Source organism: Chroicocephalus ridibundus, chromosome 3 (genome assembly GCF_963924245.1).
Source record: "Chroicocephalus ridibundus chromosome 3, bChrRid1.1, whole genome shotgun sequence".
Classification (NCBI taxonomy): Eukaryota; Metazoa; Chordata; class Aves; order Charadriiformes; family Laridae; genus Chroicocephalus; species Chroicocephalus ridibundus.
In genome coordinates this window covers 58,798,917-58,821,590 of record NC_086286.1, presented here as the reverse complement: position 1 = coordinate 58,821,590, position 22,674 = coordinate 58,798,917, and the positions used below count along the sequence as shown (strand labels likewise).

The window sequence follows — 22,674 nt, the reverse complement described above, 5'->3', positions numbered from 1 at the left end:
AGTTCAGGTGTGAATCTATGGAAGTCTTTTGAGATACAAATGCTGCTAAACAACTTTAGCCATAGATGGCTTAAAAAATTTCACGTCTGAAGTCCAAGGTCTGTGAATATAAATCACAAGCACCTCCAGATGTCTGGCGCCATGAGGAGTATACCCCAGCTAAGCAGAAGTGGGGGAGCCTAGAAGATACTAGTTATGGGCCTAAGGTCGTTAATCTACTACTTTATGCCAATTTTTTTGTGGACGTTTGTGTTGTTGCTTTGTTGTTTTTTTTATACTTCAGTTGTGTTATTGCTTTGTTGTTTTTTTTATACTTCAGTTACACCGGCAAGGCATATGGTTTACTGATTTTTCATTCTGGCTCACTGAATACTGTTATCTATTTTGAATTTAATGGAGGTTTTTTTCTTCACAGTCTTTTGAAGTACCTTATTCTTACTACTTCTTCTGAAGTATGCATATTTTACAGAAACTTAAAACCAAATTGTAGTTTAATTCTGTAATAAGTTCTTTTAATGCACATCAAAAGCTGAACGTCACTCAACAACAAATGAATTGTCAGGAGCAAATCTAACTCTATGAAGATGAAGCAACCATCGGAAAATAATTTATACTAAGCAAGCTGAAAAAAACACCACATACACAAGATAGAACAAATTTGTAGTTGTATTTTATTTAATTAATGAAAATCTACCTTAAAAACACAAAATCAAATTTGGTAACCCAATACATTGGATTAGAGAAAGCTTCAAGCTTTTAAGCACAAGCCAGAAGTCACAGTCTCAAATGAGAGTTTCAGAGGCCAAAGCAATACGCTGGAACAAAGTAGTATCTTTACGTGGAGGCATGCTCCTTGCACCATTAGCGTGGTTTCAGGTGCAGTATTTTTTTAGCTGTCAGTTATAAGAAGAAGCTTTTGTATTTGTTTTATAGTTAAGTTTGTTGCATTGCTTACCTAGGCCCTGGATTAATGGAGAAAACAGGCAAGTTAAAGCACTTGCCTGTCCAATTACTACCAACAGACAATTTACATTGTGGTAAAGCTAGCTTTATTTAAATGAGGTTCAGACATTAACTTTACATATTATTAACAGCTTTGGAGCTACAAACATAAGAATCAGGATTACACAGGTCATGCTATTGTTATTTTGTTTTACCTGCTGCAGTTATTGCAATATGGCTTAACGTACATAGGTATACAATTTGTACAAATTCAGCCAAGTTTGCACTTGTGAGGTGTTATTAAGAGCATGATTAACTTGCAAGCCAACTTAAACCTGTGGAAACCAACCAAGGTTGCTGGAATTGCCCAAAGCCAAGGGGGAAAGCTGTCGCTAACGATGGACAGACTGGATTGTTTGAAACCACATTGTTCGGCTTTAAATATTTATATAATTTGCTCTGAGGTAAGGAAAAATCTTTTGATGCTTCCACGCAGGGCAGCACCAGATGGTGCAATCACACCAGTGCAATCAGTTAATTGCTTGCTGTACGTGCAGCCTCGAGGAGAGGTAAGCACCTGCCATAACAAGAGCATTTGTACACTAAAAGTTGATTTTAAAATAAATTACTATACAGGTAGGATAGTGAGCTACTGTTCAACTTGATGGGCATCAGGTTCACAAAGTGCGATCTGTAACCTTCACTTTAGAAATCAGAGCTGAAAGTACGGACTTGTACTCCGTGTTTGATTTTAATGTAAACAACAAAAGAGAGGACCAACTCCTGCTGGGGACAAACATCCCAGGAGTCAGTCTTGGGACTTCTTTCCGTTGTTAAATCACCATGCTCATACTGGCCTACAGCTGTCATCAGTCCAATCCACCTTATGTGAAGGTTTTGAAGATCTCAGCACCCTAAAGGTCTCATCAGCTTTTTGCAATTCAAGGCAGAATTCATCACCAAGCCCTTACACCCGCTTTCTACTCCCCCCAGTGAAGACAGGGAATTGATAGGAGTGGGGAGGATTTCAGGAAATGCTGTGGTGGGAAAGAGGTTCGTCAGGAGCTGGGAAAAGAAGAAGCCTGTATGCAGGAAGGATGCTGGATGGCATAGGTGTAGATAGAGGCTTGGTGGTGGATGGGGCAGTGACCAGCAATAAGCAGACTCTGGAGTGAGAGGAGTGTGATTCAAGGGTTGTGGTACCACTGGGGTCGCTGCATGAGCAAGATGGCAGGGAAGTGGTAAGTCAGGAGGGTTCTCAGAAACCAGGGAGGACTGCAAGTAGAAGCGGTGGTGGATCTGACACAGGTTAGGGCTCTCCTTTTGTCTTTAGATATATCATAGTTCTACATTAAAATCAGAACTGGGTTTAGGATATACATATAAATATTCAAAGCAAGACGGCCAAGTTTTTGAGAGATTTTACAAGGGGAAAAACCTGGAACAATAAATAGGAAACTACATGTTATCAATTTCCGCTCCAATGGTATCAATTTCCTCTCCAGACTACTCTAAAAAATTCATTTAAGGGTACGCCTAATAATACAGAAGTATCATAGCTCTACATTAAAATCGGAACTGGGTTTAAGACATACATATAAATATTCAACACATTACAGTCCAGTCCTGAGACCTGAAGTCTGTAACAACAGAAGAAGGGTATTCTCAATCTCCTTTCAAGCTACACTGTAGAAGTAATTTCTGACTAAATCAGGCCTGCACAAATACAACTGAAGGATGGACAGAGATACCTGAATGGGACTGAAAGGCAGCAATCTTGAGCAGCTCGCTCAAGAATTTGTGCGTGATCCAGTTCCTGCTGTTTGATAAAGACACGTCTGCTACTTGACCAGAAGTCTCATGCATTCTCATCAGTCAGCCCTCCTCTTCCCCTTCAAATGCAAGTCGAGCAGCAGCTACAGCCACTCGTAGGTCAAATCAAGGCAGCTACGGAAGATGTGGGGGATAAGGGAGACTGCAGAAAGAAGGTAGAGGGATTCAGGCATGACTGAAGGGATTCAAGGAGATGGGACAGACAGGACACATATTAAGTGAGGGGACAGTAACAGCTGTGGTGCAAATTTTAGTGGTCCGTCCATTCACTCAGTTGTGCCTCTCCAGTCTAAATGGTGTATTTTGGGCAGAGGCAAATGACCTTCAAATGGAACACATGTTGGATATAGCCAACATTAAAGGCATTGCTTTTTAATAGAAGTGACAAAAAAGGTGAGGTCTTCAAAAGAGCAGATGCTAGCATCCATGAATAAAGGGTAGTGAATAAAGCTCCTGGTTCTGTTGCAGGATTGTCAGTTGTTCTCCAAGACCGGTATCTCTCCAAATGCCACGTGGATGCTTAGCACATCTGAAAGAAAGACAACAGTAAAAAAGCTTTATTAATGACAACTTACTCTCTCAAGAATATCTTAATTTTCCCAAGCAGTCCTCAAAGATAGAGATAAAGGTCTCATGACTCAGTTAAGCAAGTGCAGTGAATATCCTAGGGAAAGACTGTACTTATCATTTCAGACTGAGATTTCACTGAAGTGCAAAGAGCTTTGGTATATGAGGCACTCCGGGTTTACCATGGAAGGCAACACTCACTTCCTTTAGGATTTTAAAAAGAGCTTTGTTAGAGAGGAAGCGTGTTTGTGCATTAAATCCTATACATTAAACACGTGCCATACAAATGCGTATCTAGGAAAACTGGAAACCACTTTTTCTACCTCCCAGAAATATCTCCATTAGTTACAGGCCAAGTCAAAGGCCATTATAGTGAGGTTAGCTGTACAGAAAAGAAACAAGGTCTTGAATAGCCAGAAAGAGAGGCAGTAAAGTGACAAGAAAACAATCAATCAAACAAACAAAACCTATGGCTTGTTGGTTAAACTGGGGAGCAGCTGCCTTCCACCAGAATAAAAAAAAATAAAATAAAATAGAGACACAGGAGTTTTACAGGCCCTCAAAAATATTTTGGAAAAAGAAAAGAAATTGCTGGCTAAAAATCTTACTTACATTCAAGGCCTCAGGAGCCACTGAGTTCTGACTTTGTGGACTATCACAAGATATTCCTTCTTGGCAACTATCCTCCTCCCGTGTCTGTGTTTTCCCGTCTTCCACTGGCAGGTGATGTTGTTCTTCCTCACTTTCTCTGCATGTTTGCTGATCTGTATGTTGGTCTGGGATTTCCATAATCCGACCAACCTCTTTTTCCTTTAGTTTTGGTGGGTGTATGTCTAGGGGGTCTTTGGTTGAGTCTTCTGAAGTACTTAGTTCTAGTGTGGATTTCTGAAGTCTCACACTTTCCCTTGAAACATCTTCAGGGCTAGTCATGATTGTTAAAGAATTCTGACTTTGTCCATCTTTCAGCATCTCAGAAGTTAACAATGTGTCTTTTGTTTTTTCTACAGTTGCATGCATTTCTGCAGACTCTGTTAAGGTAGCAGTTTTCACTATTCCCGATTGCTGGAGCTCTTGTTCCTTACTCCATATCTCTTCCTCTTTTACTGGAAGTTGATGATCCACCTGTGTACTTTTTAGAAGTTCAGGTATATTTGTATCTGATGGGCTTTCCCCTATGGCCTTAATGCACTGCTCTGACTCTTCTGTTTCTGCAAGTTTGTGAACAGCTGTCTGGATGGCATTCAATACAATTTTTGTACTCTGGGACTCTATAGTTACAGACTGAACAACATCCTTCTCAAATTCCATGTGGGTGTGAGACAGACTGTCACTTAGAGGAATACCATTTTGTTTGGGTTGCCCTGTACTCTGGGGCCTCTCTTCCTCCTCTGATATTCCATTCATGGATGCAGGACTTACTTGAGGCTCAGGTGCTTCTGCACTACCAAGCTCTGCAGTCCCACAGCCTGAATAGTCAACAGTAGTAACTGGGACCTCTTCAGAAGCCATTTGCTCTTGTGTGGTTGCCAAGGGCTGTATAGTTTCGGCTGTCATGTCTGCAGGTGTTACACTTTCTGCCACGACATGCTCTTCAACTGCTGCAGCTGCTACGGGCACAGGCACTTTCAGAGCCTCCAAGCGTTCAGCTTGTGGGAAGCCTGAGTCAGAGCCTTCCCCTCGAACAGTTAAAACCTCTTGCTGGACAGCAGCTGAACATTCATCACCTCTCATGGCTTCCCATTTTCCAGATTCAAATACTTCTTTGGCTCTTTCCATCGACTGCTCATTTTTGTTATCTTCTTTCTGAAAGTCTTGACAGGTGGAGGTTTCTACAAGTTCTTGTTCTTTTCCCACAGCCTCTTCTTCAGCTAAGCTGCTTAGTGTTTCACATTTCTTAGGACTTATGTCAGTGAGGACAATGCTTCCATTTTCAATGATACCTGGACATGCTGATGCTAAATTAGATACGCTGTCTACTTCAATCTGTGTGGGAGCCTCAGTGACAGTGTTATCACCTTCTAAGTGTGTTTCAGTTTCAAGCATAGCATCTTCCATTTTGCCACCTTTGGTTTCATCACTCTGGGAGGGGGTTTCAGTTGTTTTTTCTCTGCATAGTGGCTCTAGGACAGGCACAGAATCTGTTTCTGAAATCTGCCTGCCAGCTCCATCCCTCACACTCTGCTCAGCATCTGCAGCTGCTTCTGAGCCAATTGTTTCTGAAGGAAGGGCAGAGGCTTTTACCTCATTCTGCAGAGGAACTTCAGTAACAGTGACTTCTGTACTTTTTACTCCAAGGAGCACAGCATCATCTTCCTCTTCCTCTCTCTGGGCAGATGCCTGGCTAGGAACTCCTTCAGTACAAGCTTGCTCTTGTGAATTGAAGTCAGGAATTTCATCTTGTCTTTCAGGTTTAAGAGGGACGACACTGACAGCTGTTTCTGTGCACTCTGGTCCCACAGTGAGGGTTTTGTCCTCTTCTTCAAGCTGCACAGGCTCTTCAGCTGTAAGCCCCAAGGTAGAGGTTTCATCCTCTGTCTTGTCCTGCACCTGTGGGGAATTACAACAGACATGGGGAAAAGGGTATGAACAGGGAGTGACCAGGAGTGTTCTGGGTGAAGACGCACCAGAAGAAACAACCAGGAGAAGGAGGGTTATGGGAAGAGTATGAGGTGATGACACTGAGATTAGTGGGTTACCAAGATCCCAGCTCGTGTTCAGTTTCTCAGGACACACAGCTCACGAAACAAAGGGCAGCCTAAAGCAAGGGACAACAAACAGCACTTGAAACAAAGACTAATTCAGGAAGATGGTGGGGATGTAGGGAAGAAGGTAGGAATGCAACAGCCACAATAATGCCTGCATATTTAAAGCTGGAGATAATGGTGTCATTTCATTACCCCACTTTGTAGAAGTACCTCAGCTATAATTGTACCTCTGCCTACGACTGAAGATACCATCTGCTATGTATTGGTACCATATGGATCACATATGTATCACATGTTTTCATGTAATAGCTTCAGTCACATTACACTGTGCAGGAGCCGTAACAGCAGTTGTTTCAACACTTTCTGATCCACACACCATCTCCCACCCCATTTCTGCAGGAATTGCATCCACCTCACTGCATGCAAGCCTCAGCGGCTGCTGCTTCTGACATCTGTGTGTCTATCTCATTGGAAACAAACTTCAGTTGCCTCAGGCTGCACAAAGAAGGTTCTTGACCACAACCTGGTTCTAAATTAGGTATAGTATCTAATACTTGCTGAGTTTTTCATTTGACAGATGAACCTTTGTGTTATACATAATACTTACTGCAGCCTGCACTTCTGGAATACATTCATCTGTTGTCTCATCTACTGTCATATCTGCTACGGGCAGTTTCTCTTGTTCTGAAGGCTCCTGCTTTGCAAACAGCTCTTCTTTGGGAGTGACTGCTTTGATAATGTGAAAGTCTCTGTCTTGTGATGAAAGTTCCTCTACTGTCCTCTGAACTTCAGACATTTCTTCGTGGTCTTCTACAACTGGTTCTTCACGTGCCTGCCACTGGCTTTCATCTCTCAATACATCTACATTTTCACATCCTTCTGCGCTTTCTTTTGTTGCAGCAGATATTTCACTTCTCTCTGAATCTTCCTGTGGAACACTCTCCTCAACTCCGGTTTGGCTCTGAACGTTCCCTGCACTTCCCAGGGCCTGGAGGTCATCATCCTTGTGTTCTTCTTTTTTCAAGGACTGTTCAGGCAAAACAGTTTCCTGACCTACAACTTCCCCATCTTTAGCATCATCTTTCACTTCTGACTCAATTTCTTGCACTGCTGTAATTACAGTTGCTGTTGTGGTTCTTTCACTAACCAGCTGGACTACATCTGCTGACTTCACTCTTTCAGCAACTTCGTGAAGAACTTTTTGTGTCTGTTTGTCTAATTCTTTCAAATTTTGTTCAGTGGCCTCTACTTCTTGTACAGGTGTAACTTCCTCTGTAGTATCTGGGGTTTCTAATAACTGTGAAACAGCAGAAACCATCTCAGTTGTCTCCTCAGCTAGGGACACTTCCATTGTTTCTTCAGCGCAGGAAGCTTCTGCTGTCTCCTCCAGAGCTGTCACTGCTTCTGAGGTTAGCTCTAGCTCGCTTGCTGTGGTGTCATCACTTATATCCTTTCTTGTCTCTGGCACTGTCTTAGCAGCTACCACTGCTTCTTCCACAATAACATCTGATTCAAATGTTTTCTCAGTTTCTTTCTCTTCCTCTTCTTTTGCCTGCTCAATGCACTCTGTCAGAGCAGCAGATATCCAAGATGGTGACCTTTCTTCAATACTGGTAACTGCCCTTTCCCCTTCCACAACGGTAACAGTAACTGCATGTACCAGCCCTTCATGTCCTTGCTCAACTCTTAAGGTCTCCTCTAATTTTTCTGCTCTCTTTTCCTCTGAGGTTTGTTCTCTCATCACTTCAGCATTTTTCACTTGTTGGGCTTCAATTTTCTCCTGCTCTGCTGCTTCGTATTCAGATAAAGGAACAACAGCTGGAATATCTGAATCTTCTTCATTTGTTTCTGCCATGTCTTCTCTTGCTTGTTTAAGATGAGTTGGTTCTGGTTTCCCATCTGACTTCTTCTTCCTACGCCCAGGCATCAGTTTTCTAAATGGAACCCATGATTCATCTTTTCCAGGCTCACCATCTGATGTTGAATGCTCCAGGCTAGATCCCACAACAGAGTCTTCAGTTCTCTCTTCCATTCTGGTTTTGGATCTCCTTCTTGGAGTGACTAGCCTTTTAAATGATTCCCATGTTGATATACCTTCACCTTCAGATGGGCTTCCAGCTTGTTCTGGCGAAGAATTCCCTTGTCCTTGATCACTCTCCTGAGAACTAGTAAGGATTGCATCTGTTGCTGTTTCTTTGCTCTGTCCAGATTCTTCTACTTTTTGGCTTTCTTGACCAAGCTTATGTTCTGTTTCTTCATCAGATGATGATGATTTCCTGGCTCTTTTCTTTGAAGAGCCTACACATATAAAAGCTTCCCAGGACACAGAGGTGTCAACCTTTCTTTTGGGCTCTTCTGTGGCTTTCTCTGGTTTTTGGTCCATTCCATTTTCTTTTAATTCCCCCTGATTTTCATCAACAGTGTTTTCAGTTGCAGACACTGCAGAACTCTTTGTCTTATCAATTTCTTCTTCTTTATCGCTTTCAGAAGGTCTTCTGACACGTTTCTTTGGAGTCACCATCTTCTTAAATGAAGCCCAGGGTGTAACACTTTCTCTTTTTCTCTCCACATCTGAAATTGCAGCATCTTCATTTTCAGTGACCTGCATTCCATCTACAGATTTTTCCAAAGAAGGAATTTCATTCATCTCCTCAGGAGAAGAAGCAGAGCTCTCCCCCTTTTGTTCCTCCGGGCTATCTGGGGAATCTGATAAGTGCTGAATTGGTTCACCCTGTTCCCCTAACTTAGATTCTTCTCTTTTGCCTTTATGCTTCTTTCCAGACAGTTTTTTTAATCCAGTACCTGTAAACAGTTTCTTTAAAGGGCTGCCTTGTAGTTTAGTTTTTTCTTGAGAAGACAGCAGTTCAGCTTCATTTGTGATACCTTCTGGAGACCTCTTTCCTGCTGCCTCTTCAGGAGTTATTTCTGTGGTTATTTCATCTGGTTTGATAGTATCAGTCATAGCTATGCCAGTTTTTCCCTGTAGACCATCATCGGTGGGTTTGATTGACTGCTGATCATCCTCTGTGTCAACTGAACGTTCAGAAGTAGAAAAGGACTTCAATCCAGGAGCATCCAAAGTCAGTTTTGTCTCATGTTCTTTGCTTTCTTTCTTCTCTGTGGTTCTATCTTCAGGTTCTCCTTGTGTGTCTAACTTTCCAGTGATGTCTTCTGATGTGGGTGAAATTTTCAAGTCTGCTTCCTCTGTTTTTTCATCAATTGTTTCATTCCCCAGTGGAGCAGGTTTATCTCCTTCTCTTCCTTCAGATTTTTTAAGCTGTTCACTAGAAATTTCAACTACCAAAGATCCTGCTTCAAGTTTCTCTTCAGAGGATATTTCAGTTCTGTCCTCCATTTCGCACTTGACTCCAGTTGACTCCATTTTTTCTCCCACAGGTAGGACTTCTGAGGATGTTTTCAATTCTCCATTCACACTGTCAGTGATAACGGGTACGACGGACCTTGTTTTTAGTGGTTTCTCTGTCACCTCACTTTCTTTCTCTCCTTCTTCATTTTTTTCTTCCTTTTCACCAAGATCTTCTGAGACTTCTACCAGTTTCCTTTCTTGATCATCACCTTCCGCTTTTTTCTCCTTCACACTTTCTTTGACAACTGATGCTGCTACATCCTCTTTTTGTCCCTGCTCATCATGCTTGAGTAGCTCTTCCTTCTCACATGCTTCGACTCCTATGGCTGCTACAGTCTTTTTTGACTCCTGCTTTTCACCTTCAGTTTGCTCCTTCTCATGCACTTCAATAGTTACTGCTGTCACACTCTTTTCTTCATCTTGCTTCTCAAGCTCAGATTTCTCCTCCTTTTCATTGGTTTCACTTGTTAATGTTGCCCCTTCTTTTTCTTGCTCCTCTTCTTTTGTAGAAGACTGTAGTTCATCTTCTTTAGGCTTCCTAAAACTCTTCTTTTTTCTAAATCCAGTCCATCCCTGAGTAAAAAATTTTCTTAATGGTGATGCAGTTTCAGTGGCTAAGGCAGTTGACTGAGAACAGATCTCATTTGCTTCTGGTGTTTTAGGAGATTCGTCTTCTGTTTTTTCATTTTTCAATGTGTCTTTGGTGTTGTCTTCTGCAGAGACTGCATCCTCAGGCATCGCTATTTCTTCTGAGCTGACTTCTTTTTGATCATCAGCTCCTTCAGGGACCTGTGTTTCTTTTTTTACAGTAAGCAGTTGAACTGGTTCCGATTTTCCCGTCTTTTCCTTCTTTACTGTGAATCTGAATCCAACAAATTTAAAAACCTTTTTAAAACCCAGATCATAAGACTGTGGCTCAGATGCGTGGTCTTCTGCGTCTTCTTCCAAAGACTGCAATTGTTTAGCTGTATGAGCATCCTCTTTCTCAGTGTCTACACCGTCCTTGGTGCTTGAGTCAGATGGACTTGTCGCCATAGTTTCAGTGTCTTCCTTCAAAGTTACATTGGAATGTTCTGTCTGTCCAACTGTTTTAAGAAAAAAAAAAGAAAAAAAGAGAAGAAAATTAGTTAGTTCCCTTCTCAATTTAATGTTATATCTTTATATAAATATATATAATCTTTTGCATTTTTAATAAAACTTTCCTAAACAGACAGGTTCTATTATCTGTGTGCCTCTTCTATATGCTAGTATTAGGTTGTTGTTTTTTTTAAGGACTAACTTTTGTTCTAGGATTACTATAATTCCTTAATTCCTTTCCTTTCTCATATCACGGGTCTTTCCAAAGTTTATTTGTAAATGCGCTTTTTGAGTTTATATTCTTGCGTTGTCTTTCCTTCTTTTGAAGGATTTTTGTTGTATTTTTTTTGGGGGGGTGGTGTGGTTTTTTTGTTTGTTTGTTTTTTACTTTAAGGCAAACTTAACGTGAGAAAAAAAAATTAATTCTATCCTATCATTACTCAAAGAATATACATAACAATATATGTAATTATTCCTGAAGCAAAGCTCAGTGAATAGAAAATGAAAGCCCATGCAGAGAGACCTATGAGGGAAAAGAAAAAAAAAATAAAATTGAGAAGTGTTGAGCTAAAATGATGACAAGAAAAGAAAAGCTCATTTTACAGCTCTGTCCCAGAAGAATAGGAAGATGTGATAAAACCCATGGGAAATTTCCTATTTTTCTGAAAACCTGTAATCCCCAAACCAGTTACATTACAATAGATTTGTTTTAAAGATCACGAATCATATAATCTATGGCACGTTTAAGACACCAAAAGATTCTTGGGCCTGGATACTGCCAGGATTTCCAGTTTAACATTGTTCTTGACCCCTAATTTTCTACAGCAGGTGAACGTGCAAGGGCATGAGTGAGCGTGCTGTTCTCTCTGACCAAACTTGTTGGAATGCTAAGACAACCACAAAAAAAAAAAGAAAAATCAATGTTAAACAGCAACATCCTGGGAGAAGGCATGCCTCCTTTCTTAAGTTGTACATGTGCTACTTAGATGCCCAAAGGCATGCAGGACACAGCTTTCAAAAGTACATGCGTCACTGAATTTCCCAAAGTGATTTCGTTTTTATTTGATCCATCTTTTAATTCAGATCTAACTCTGCAGTTGGCCCTGCTTTGCGCTGGGGCAGGACCACCTGATCTCCAGAGGTCCCTTCCAGCCTAGATGCTTCGTCGATTCTCCTTGCCTACGTCCCCTTTGAGAAGAACAGCATCTTCATAAGCACAGAGACAATGCAGTCTAGGTAAGGCTGAAACACAACTAAACAATATGCAAAACTAAATCTACAAGTATATTGGCTTCTAATAGCTATGTAGAGGGCAAATTATGTTTATATTCACTATCAGCAGCCTAACGGTTGTTGTTTCTCAGTTGACATAAGCAAAGCTCTTTATTTTTCCCTTTATCTAACAGTTTAAAATTACTTCCTTTAATTGTTAATTCCTAATTCACTTAAAAGTCTGACCTCTGGTAACACCCCAACTCCCTGAACATTTTAAAACCAAGATGTTCAAACCAAGTAATTTGTGAGGGAGCGCAGTAAGAAGAAATGGACGTTTTTCTGAAAAAGCCAGGATTATTACTCCATTGGTTGTATAGCTTTTGCAAGCACCAGAATGCTCCAGGAGCAAGAATAACTTACTGCAAGAACACTTCAGTCAGTGAAGGGAAGTAAGGCTGTAAGCACAGCTAGAAGCAGCAAGAACACTTTTGAACTCTCTTTTCATTTTAAGATGGTTACCAAAGAAAAACTGATGTGCTTATTTTTTTAATATTTTTGGACTCTTACGAATCAAACTTCATGTAGTTGTGTGCTGAGACAATACAAGGATAAGGCCAGGAACCACTTTTGTATCTACGTTCATTTATTCTTAAGTCCAGAAAGAAATTCATTGTCATTTCTGCAAAACTATGTAATTTAACAGAAAGCTTATCATAGCTTAACGGGAATTCAAAAAGTCAGAGACATTTCTTCAAACATTAGGGTACATATCACACATTTTATTATTTAGTAACAGGTACTTTACTATAGTCTGTAGTCTTTAATATACTCTAAATAGATAGAGGTATATGAACTCTTCTCTTTTTCCTGGGTGAAGAAGGTGATATTTCTTCCCTTTGTCTACAAGTATTTTTCTGGCTGACCAGCTATGAAATTAAACATGTTAAATAATGTGAAATAATGTTAAATAATTTGTTTACAAGCCAGGCCTATGAGCATCTCTGGTGGAAACAAGGTCTATAGTCTCTCTTCTCTTCTTCCTCAGTCCTGCATTAATGCTAATGTGCTTACCTTTAGACATACAGAAATCTCTATCTCCATCTGACACAATTCAGACAAAGGTAGAGCAAAAAAATCTCCTCACTGAGAGCCAGTGAGGAATGCTGGGTCTAAGTGGCAAAGACCAGAAGGAGGAAGGCAGCAGGAGCGGAGGAGAGCTCCAAAAGACACTTGTGACTCATTGCAGGCAACTGGTGGGCAGCTAGACACAGCTAGACACAGACACAGTTTTCAAGGGGTTCCCCTTTCCTCTTGCAAACAGGCCCTGAGAATGCATGCTTACCATTTAAAAAAATCCTGAGATTTCAAAAAAATATAAAAAGTTGCAGTTGAGGCAGCATTTCTTTTTTTTTTTTTTTAATTCCTAGAACACAAATTTAGTGTTTAAGAGGAGTTTCAGGGATTTACAAGTGAACAGGATTACTGTAAGAGGGGAATGATACACAGAACATGAATGAGTGAGGTATTCTATTTACAAAATGAAAGATAAGATGCAGGACTAGTGTATAAAAGGCGTGTCTTCATATTCATGATAAGCATTCAAAGGATATTCACTTATTCTAGTTATAAATTGATGTGTTCGTAACACCCTAAGACAAAGACTCGCTATCTGTAAAATGCTTTGCAGGTGAGAAGAGCTGAATAACTACTACAAAATCTGCAGCTATGGGTATGTACTAAGATAGCAAACACTATCATAAAAGTAGAGAACACAAGAGTTTTGAGGCACAGTGATAAGCTTTCAAAACTGTTACATCAGGATGACAGTCTTCCTTGCGAGTCCAGCAACATGCTACCTTGCAATACTTTGTTGAATAAATAGCAAAAGGAGAAATTAACAAAAATATTGACTAACTGAATGCGTACTTTTAATACCAGTCTGAAAAGCTGTAACTATGCTAACACATGTCACATTTCCATCACTCCCTCATAGCACACAGTGTGTATTCTTGTAGACTAAGTCCAGGCACTACCCCTTCAGTTCCCCAACAAAAAACATTTAACCTGTCCAGAAGGTATTTCATCCCCAAGGTAACAGCTGACATCCAAGCTCTGTGTTAAGTGACCTGCAGCTCTCGCTCCCAGTCTCTACTTTGTCTGCTTCTTTCCCATTTAAATCACTGGAAGACTCTTTTAAACTGAATTTCTGATGCCCTTCCTCAGCATTTCTGGGCCCCTCTGTACAAGAGGGACATTGAAGTGCTGGAGCGTGTCCAGAGGAGAACTGCCAGGCTGGTGAGGGGTCTGGAGACCAGGTCGTATGAGGAGAGGCTGAGGGAGCTGGGCATGTTTAGCTTGGAGAAGAGGAGGCTGAGGGGAGACCTCATTGCCCTCTACAGCTACCTGAAAGGAGGCTGTAGAGAGGTGGGTGTTGGCCCCTTCTCCCAGATGAACAATGACAGGACCAGAGGAAAGGGTCTGAAGTTGCAGCAGGGGAGGTTTAGATTAGATATTAGGAGGAATTACTTTACTGAAAGAGTGGTCAGGCACTGGAACAGGCTGCCCAGGGAGGTGGTTGAGTCACCATCCCTAGAGGTATTTAAGAAATGTCTAGATGTGGCACTTCAGGGCATGCTCTAGTGGCAGAGATTGTAGGGGGGGGTTCCTTGTGTGTGTATGGTTGGACTCGATGATCTCAAAGGTCCTTTGAAACCGTGAAGATTCTATGATTTGAGGAGAGAGATGCCATTCAAAAATTTGCCTGCATGCTGCCAGCATTTTTATATCCAGTGGGGCTCAAAAGAAACAGAAGACCCGAGAAGTCAACTTTACACGCTGAACTTTATATTTAGCAGTCGGATTCTTTAATGACATTTTTATTAATGACATTCTTGGTGCCCAAACACTGTTAGCACACTTTTGAATGCAAAGCAAACCATGAGTAACTCCACTTTGAAAGCTTTGGAAGTTATTTACACAAGGTAGTGTCGTTCAGAGTACTGTAGCGTGTCACTACCACTGGTGTTTTGGCAAGAAAACCAGCACTTTCTGAATTAATTCATACAATTTGAAAGCATCTTTAAAACACAGGAGAGCCTCATCAAAATACCTCCCAGAAAAAAAAATAAAATCTAGTAAAACACTGCTATCAATACAATTTGTTTAGGTCTGTTCTGAGAAGGGTTTCACCATCTATGGGCTAATCAAGGAAAACAATACAATAAAAATATATCCAGAGGCAGCGATACAAATCAAAGGTGATATCATAAAATTGATCCACTTTGCTATTTAAATCCACTGTGGTTAAGACCTAAAGCTGAAATGCTATTTTAACTGCTTACATACCAGTTAAGCTTTCAAACATTTAATTGAATCAAGGTGCTTCTTGTGTTTTAACAACTGCCAGTGTTCTGTTTTATTCTGAAACAAACTTATGAGATTGATGATCTTAGGGAATCAGAAGTGCTTGAGTTCACAATTTCATAGCTAGCTTAGTCCATGGTAAGAATTTATTTCTGTTTTATCAGAAGTTGGAAAATTAGTATTTTCAGAATGACTGAATTCCTGATCCATCCCATTAAAAATGACATGAATAAATAACACTTCTCTTTTAGTAGGCTGATAGACACTGTTGCTAGTGCAACTTAACTGCTCCCATCGTCTCGTCTGTCTCCAGAAGTGAAAATGTGTTTCTCCCCTGGTAGTTGCCAGAGGGTTAAAAAAAAAAAAAAAAAAAAAAAAAAAAAAAGAGAAAAAAAGAAAAAAAGCACTCTGACTGCAAGAGTTAAACCCACAGCACTTCATGTGCTCGCAGTCAACCATGTCAACATCTGGAGCTGGTTGACTTTTCCCCCTAAGGATTTGCAGCACGGCGCTGGATTTTTTCCATGAATTCCCTACATTCTCAATCTCTCAGATGGATGTCACACACAGCCAGCGCCCGCCTCGCAAACTCCACTGGCCACCGAGAGGCTCCAGAGGACTTTGGCCTGTTTTCATTTATTCAATATTTAAGTATTTGGGGCCAAATCGTGCTTTCAGTCACATACACAATACTCTCAGTAGGTTTGCATGAGCATAAACTAACACCGAAGCCATAAGGCTGAAGGCGTATTTTTCAGTTGCCTCTGTTGTATCAAGATTTGCCACAAATACAAATTGTTAAAAAAACCACCTACTGCTCTAAAGCTCACATGACACTGAAACAGGAGAAGGTGATTAAAAAAAAAAAAGATGAATTTGAACTGAGTGTCCAGGGTATACCAAGCTTTTATTTGTTAAATGTAGTTTTCCCTTAATTGCACAATTCTTCTAATTATTAGCAGAAATGTTTAATGGCAAAGTCAAGAAAGGGTAAAAACTGATAAAAATGGAGAAGCGATAATTAAAAACCAAAACGCAGTCTGAAATGACAACATCTATAAAAAAACTACACTGAACAGATTTATCTAGAATGAAGTATGTATTTGGAATTATTAATGAAATTGACTATTTTGCAGTGAAAACCTAAAAGCCTTTTTTTGCCCTTTTTTTTTTTTTAAATTGCTGGAGTGTAAGAATTGGACGTTATACCACAAATCCTGACTCCTTTTACCTTAAATTTCAGAAGGTTGGTTTTAATACATCAAACAAACACCCCACTCACTTTGCAGTAACAAAATTAAGCCGAAATATGTCCAGGTGTTACACTTCTAAATTTTTTTTTATTTTTTTTAACTACAAGATTTCAAGTCTGTAGCACTGCTGCTTCTTGACAATATATTTTGCAAATTCTTCCTTCGTTTCCCTCCCATTCACAATATTTGTTTCCACTTCAATGTACCAAATACTTCTTTCATTGAAAACACTACTTCCTTCCCCCTTCTATTCACTCAATTATTTCCAAGGACTGATTTGTCGTGTTAATTGCAGGGAGGGGTTTCTTTCAGAATAATTAATGAGGAAGGATTTACAGACATTAGTGCATACTAAATTTCACAATGCATACACGCAATTCATAGGTTTTCAAATCGTGTTCTTTTTTCAAAGCGTTAAAAACAAATACCATTAAGTTCTCTAGTACGAGTGGCAACTGAAGAGTTAAGTTTAAAAATTTCACATACTTTTGTGTCCATTTTTAAAAATAGAAAAAAAAAAAAAAAAGAGGAAAACATTGCAAAATAGCTGCAATTTTTCATGGCTCAGAATTCCTTAAGCAACGTTCCCCAGAAAAGGACATCATACATAACCTCCTATGAAAGTAACTTAAAAGAAAGCACAATCATTTCCGCTGTGATGCTATAACATTCCTCACAAACCTTTTATTTTTAGAAGTTTTTGCTTTAGCTGGACTTGTCTGCCCCAACCTAGAGACTAACTTCTCAAATTCCAGCAAGGGAAGTTATGCGCTTCATTCATTCAACATTTTGAGATATTTCTTCTTTCATTTCAATGTTTCAAGAAACAGCACTAAAAATCAAAAAATAGTAAAGTTCTTCTAAAGTTGTTTTGTTTGTTTTTAAACCAGAAGAGTCATTAGTCATGGCTTGGATATACAGTTACTATAGTTAAAGAGTCTTCATTAAATGAACTCATAATAATAAACTGCTCTCAAACCAGTCCAGCTGTTCTGCTTGGGAACCAAACCGGTATGCCACAAATATTTATGAAATTTCATGGTTACCCAAGCTGTCCATGTCTCACGTTCAGTGATTTGGTTCCGCTTTTTAAAACAAAATGTATTCACCAAGCATAAGACAGATGCCACACTAGCACTTGGGTATTTGGGGGGGGGGTGGATCAAAAAAAAAAAATCTGTTTCGCTAGGAACAAGGACAGGATAAGCAATATAGGTCAGTAAGTATTGGGACATTTTGAGAACACCAAATGATTAATGAAAATGCACAATGACAAACAGATTGAAAATTTTCTTTATCAAAACGGCTGCATAAAGAGTAACATAAGCATCCCAGACAAACTCGCCACAACGGAGATGTAGCTGCATCTGCACGAATTAGACCCAGGATAGCTTAAGATACTCCTGCATAAGGAGAAGTCCCTTCAAAGAAATGGTGACCTGTACTACCAGCTAGATGCAGTTATTGCAAAGTGTACTACAGAACCGGTGGTGCTGCAGTGAAAATCCAGGTTTCCACAAGAATTATTAAATAAGGAAAACCTCAAACGATCAAACTGTGCAACCCTATAAAGAGATTGCTTTTGAAAAACAGTTTAACCTTTAATTACTAACAATAAAAGGAAATAAAAAAATAGAGAACCCTTGAGGAAAAAGACTCAGCATGTGATAAGCTCATTAAACATCGAGTTTAATGAAAACCCTATTGTAAACAGCGGTAGGATATCTCCTCCCCTACTAACTGATTCAAATCACGTACAGTCCTCCCCAGGGTCTGCTCCAAACGCAGACAGACTTCTACAGGCTTTGTTGTCAATACCTATTGTAACGCTAAAGTATTTTGCATGAATAAACCCCCACTATTTGTTGAATTCATTCACTAGCTCTAGCAAATAAGATCTAAGCAAGTAAATAATTATTAATACAACGAAATAAAAAAGATTTCCTAGATTGCTAAAGACATACATCATCAATCTGAAAGAAATTCTGATGCAAATTAGTTATCTTTAGGAAAAAAGTGGGGTTTATTTATTTAAATTTCATAACACCACTTTGTTTCGCAGAGAAAGACATAAGTTTGTGCAAAACCAGCAGTGCAAGATACTGTTTTTTCCCTTTAATTCTTTGCTCATCCAAATACTGTTACCTTTTCAGAAAGCCCCACTAGTTTACGGTGTGAGCTCTCACACTTCAGCGGCTCATGCACTGCTTTCTTAAATAAGATGTACAGAGTTCAATACACGTAACATCGGGTTTTTGGTATCACAGGCTGGGATCCCACAGCACATGCATGCATACACACCCCTGCCAGGGTGTGTGTTCATCTCCTCTGGATTTTGCTTCATTAAAATTAAAACAGCTATAGAGTAACAGCTTCATTTCTCTCATGCAAATATTTTTAAAACTTATAATTGATGCTAACTTCTACACTTCCTTCAATTTCACCAAATTTAGCTCTTAAGAAATTTACCACATTATTGCTTGATTAATATAAAATAGCATCATCAACACGGTCACTATCTTTTCCTTCTGTTCCTCAATTTCAGACGCTATGTCACATTCCGCCACTGCTGAAGAAAACAAACCTAGTTAGCAGCTTCACACTTATAAAAACCTTGTATTCCAAGTACTGCATCAACTGCCCGACTGAGGTGGCAAGAAATTTTAAAGTTTCGGCAACCTTAAAAATATTCAAGCCGGACCTTTTAACCCCGAAGGCACCGCCAGGAAACCTGGAGTAAATAAAACAATACTTCCACAGAATTATCGAATTGTCTAGGTTGGAAGGGACCTTTCAGATCACCGAGTCGCCCGAGGAGCGCTCCGGCATGCGGACCACAGCGAGTCACAGAACGGCTGCAGCAGAAAAGTCCCCAGATGTCACACACACGCACACACACGCACACGCACCCCGGGCACTAATCAACAGAGAGAAAAATGAACACAAATGAGCGCGCCCGCACGTCGGCAGTGCGGCACTGCCCGGCCTTACCCGCCATGGTGACGGTCCCCAGCATCTCTCACGTTACACTGATCATCAGAAACTTCCTTCTCACGGTCTGCGCGGCGGGGGATGCCCGAGGGGACAGCCAGGGGACAGCCAGCAGAAAGCCAGCCGCCCCGCTCCCGCCTTCCCACCGCCCCGCTCCCGCGCTCCCGCCCCGGGGGCGGCTCCCGGACCGGTCCCGCCCCGCTCCCGGTCCCGCCCGGCGGGGTGCGGGCAGCGCCGGCGGCTCAGCTCTGCTCCTCCCATGGCTGCACTGCTGGCGGTTGAAATCGTTATGCCTCAAAGCATTCGTCTTGGGACTTTCACTCCAAGTATTTATCGTTTCTCCCCCCGCCCCCGGCGAGAGGGGACGCCGGCTCTGCAGCAAGAAACAGCCGCTCCCAAACAGACCGCTCCAGTTCCCACTTTGTAACGCCGCCTTCATGCAGTTTGCCACAAAGCATCCAGACCAAACTACAGATGCCAGTCAAGAGCCCCAAGTAGCTTACCCCTCGTAAACATAAAACATATGAAATACTTTTGTTTCTCCATACTGAAACATTTGCTCCTTTCCTTATTAAAAGTCACTTAGGGGTTGGGGTTTTTTTGTTGTTGTTGTTTTGTTTGTTTGGGGTTTTTGGATTGGAATTCTCTACAACCTAATTACTTTATAAATTGTCTCAAATTCTGCTGTCGGAGGTTTCAGAAAGTTACTACTCTGGATACTTGTGCTATAGTAATATTATACTCCAGCAGCTCTTACTGCTAGTAAAAAGGGATGGAATGGGATAAAATGTAAAGGATCAGTATCTGACACATCTGATACAGGTGACCTCCTACTATAGTAACAGTATTACCATGGATTATGTTGGATACTTCCAAAGTTCTGATACACAAATACCTGGGACAGCCATTCACAGTCTTTGTCCGTGGCTCCAATTGCCAGCACCAACACACTTCCCAGTTAATTTAATCCAGTAGTGACTACTTTGATGTGTCTGGATCGTTTCTCAAATGGTCTCCCAAACATAAGATTCAAATAATGATGACAACAAATCAACCAACTCAAAAAACCTTCAATCAAACATCACTGAAAGCAACTACCTATGTTGCCTCGGTGCTCAGTGTCATGATACCTTATTCCTGATTTTATAGATTTTGCAAACCAGATGAAATAAAGAATGAGTAGGGAACATGAAGTGTAGAGCTAAAATGATTTACTCCTCTATGTGGAGTGATTTCTCTGCATGGAGCATTTAAAAGAGAACTCTTCTCCACCTTTATTTATCTGCCTAAAGACACATGGACCAGACTCTGTGAGGTCCAGGGGGGTGGATATAAACAGTTATGAATATCTGAATATAGTCTTTACTTGAAGAACTATCTTTTCAATGATTGACCAGGCAGGTTTTATTTGTCTCTATGGATGGTGTCATTTTCAGCTACTGTTACCAGAAAATACATGTTGCATCGCCTCCATAAAGGCATTTTTTACTTTGAGAGCAAACCCATAGCATTGTTTCCATTTCATATAAGTTATGCTACCATCTAGGCTTAGTTCCACTGACAACGCTAAAATAAATCTGATTCAATCACCAACATCACGCAACCACATGAGATGACATCAAAGGAAAGCAAAGACTTTTCAGACAATCTATTCACATACAAATGCCTAACGCTACCCATGTCCACAACACATCATGCATTTGGTCACATGTAACTATCTGCATTCAAAGGGAGCTTCTCAGCTCTTCTTCATCACGCATCCTAGGAACACAATTTCTGTACAACTGAAACAACAACCCACAATTATTCAACAAAAACTACTTTAATTATTAACATTAAATCCATGCCTTTTTAAAGGCTTTCTCTATTACTTGATCCAGAAGCTGAATGCCAACATGAAATCTGACACTACTTCAAATCATCAGGTATTTTCTCCTCCTTCCTGACTTTGTTTACAGAGTATCATCTCTCCATTCCCATCCGTTTTAGAGTGAAATTTTTAAAGATAAATTTATGAATAAACATAAAAGGATAAAAGGATTTCTGACCAACGAAGGGAGGGACAGGCCTATGCAGCAGAAACTAACACAAGAGGTGGAAATTGAGCTGTTCCTTGAGGAGAACGGTTGAGACTGGCAGCAGGAAGCGGAGGCACGGCAGGGTGCACGGAGGGAAGAGGACCATCCCTATGGGGGAGTGGGTAGCATTCCCTGCCTCCTCCCACCCCCCAACAGCTTCAATCCACAACCCATTTGTTATCTCTGCCATGAAGAAAACTCATCCCAACAGAGCAACGCCCTAGAAAAAGCACTTGAGCAACCAAGAGATCACTTGAGCAACTACCTCTTCACTAGGAGACGGCTAGTTGAACCCCATTTCAACTCCTCACTCCATTTAGCATCCGGGCCTCTATGACCTGTCCACTGAACACAGGTTTTTACTTACCATTTGTTCCAGCAGCCTCTGCTTGCTCTCCGGGTGATTCTTGGGGGGGTGAAGCCACCTCTGGCTGCTGCCCGTCCAGCTCCTGAGGTGCCGTAACAGCTCCTGGCTGCTGCGGCTCCTGCGGTGGGGCATCACACTCCAAATTGTCTTCATTAATATCAGGGACTGGTAAACTTGCATCTAAAACCTGCATTGGATGAAAGATAGTAGGGAAGGAGAAAGGAAGGAGGGGAGGAAAAACAAAAATAACTTCAGTATTAGGTCAGGGTTTTTTCCCCACGGAATATTGTCCTTTCATTCTCATTTTGCATCTATACATGCAAGCATTTGGGGAAATAAATACTTCTTTGTTGTATTACACCTTTCCAAAATTGTTAACTTTAGTAAATCAAAGTACTTTGTGAGTGAAAAAACAAGACATAACCTGGGACTATTTATTTTACTGTTCATCCACATGAAATACGTGGAAGAAACAAAAGAAAAGGCTTACAGACAGCGGCCTATAACCTTTTGTAGAAATTGGTTTCTAGCATTCCTTCTAGCATGAAGGAAAACTTCAGGATAATGTGAATCTAGCTGATGGAAAGATATTTTTCATTCTTCAAAACATCTGGCACTATTGCTCTGATATATGGATAAATCCTGTCTACATTACAGCCTTTGGTATCGCTCCTCTGCTGATGTGCTTATCTTACCATCATAAACTATACATCTATAAAGAAACTGAACTGTTCAGGACAGGAAGCAGAATTATATATATATATAAATCCCATGAGGAAATTCTGTGAAACTGGGATTAAAACTGGAATTTTTGTGTTTCAGTTATTAGGGAGAGATTATTCTTACAGGGATAGCAAAAGCTTTGCAATTCTTTGGGACTCTGCACTATAATATTTGAAGTATTTTTTCTAGATTT

The 22,674-nt window shown here is 40.6% G+C and overlaps 1 protein-coding gene across 3 annotated transcripts in view; it reads right to left on the bottom strand.

The window, feature by feature from the left end:
- Positions 1–648: 648 nt before the first annotated feature.
- AKAP12 (A-kinase anchoring protein 12) overlaps positions 649–22,674 on the bottom strand; it is a 31,251-nt gene continuing 9,225 nt past the window's right edge. For 2 of the 3 annotated variants that reach the window (XM_063329300.1, XM_063329301.1), the window contains exons 2-5: positions 21,759–21,945; positions 6,655–10,499; positions 3,955–5,889; positions 649–3,304 (exon numbers count right to left, since the gene is read on the bottom strand). In XM_063329300.1, coding sequence (XP_063185370.1) covers positions 3,296–3,304; positions 3,955–5,889; positions 6,655–10,499; positions 21,759–21,945 — 5,976 coding nt within the window. In that variant the 3' untranslated portion in view covers positions 649–3,295. Of the gene's footprint in view, positions 3,305–3,954; positions 5,890–6,654; positions 10,500–19,313; positions 19,473–21,758; positions 21,946–22,674 lie in introns of those variants that run through there. The other variant, XM_063329303.1, reaches the window with a different exon arrangement.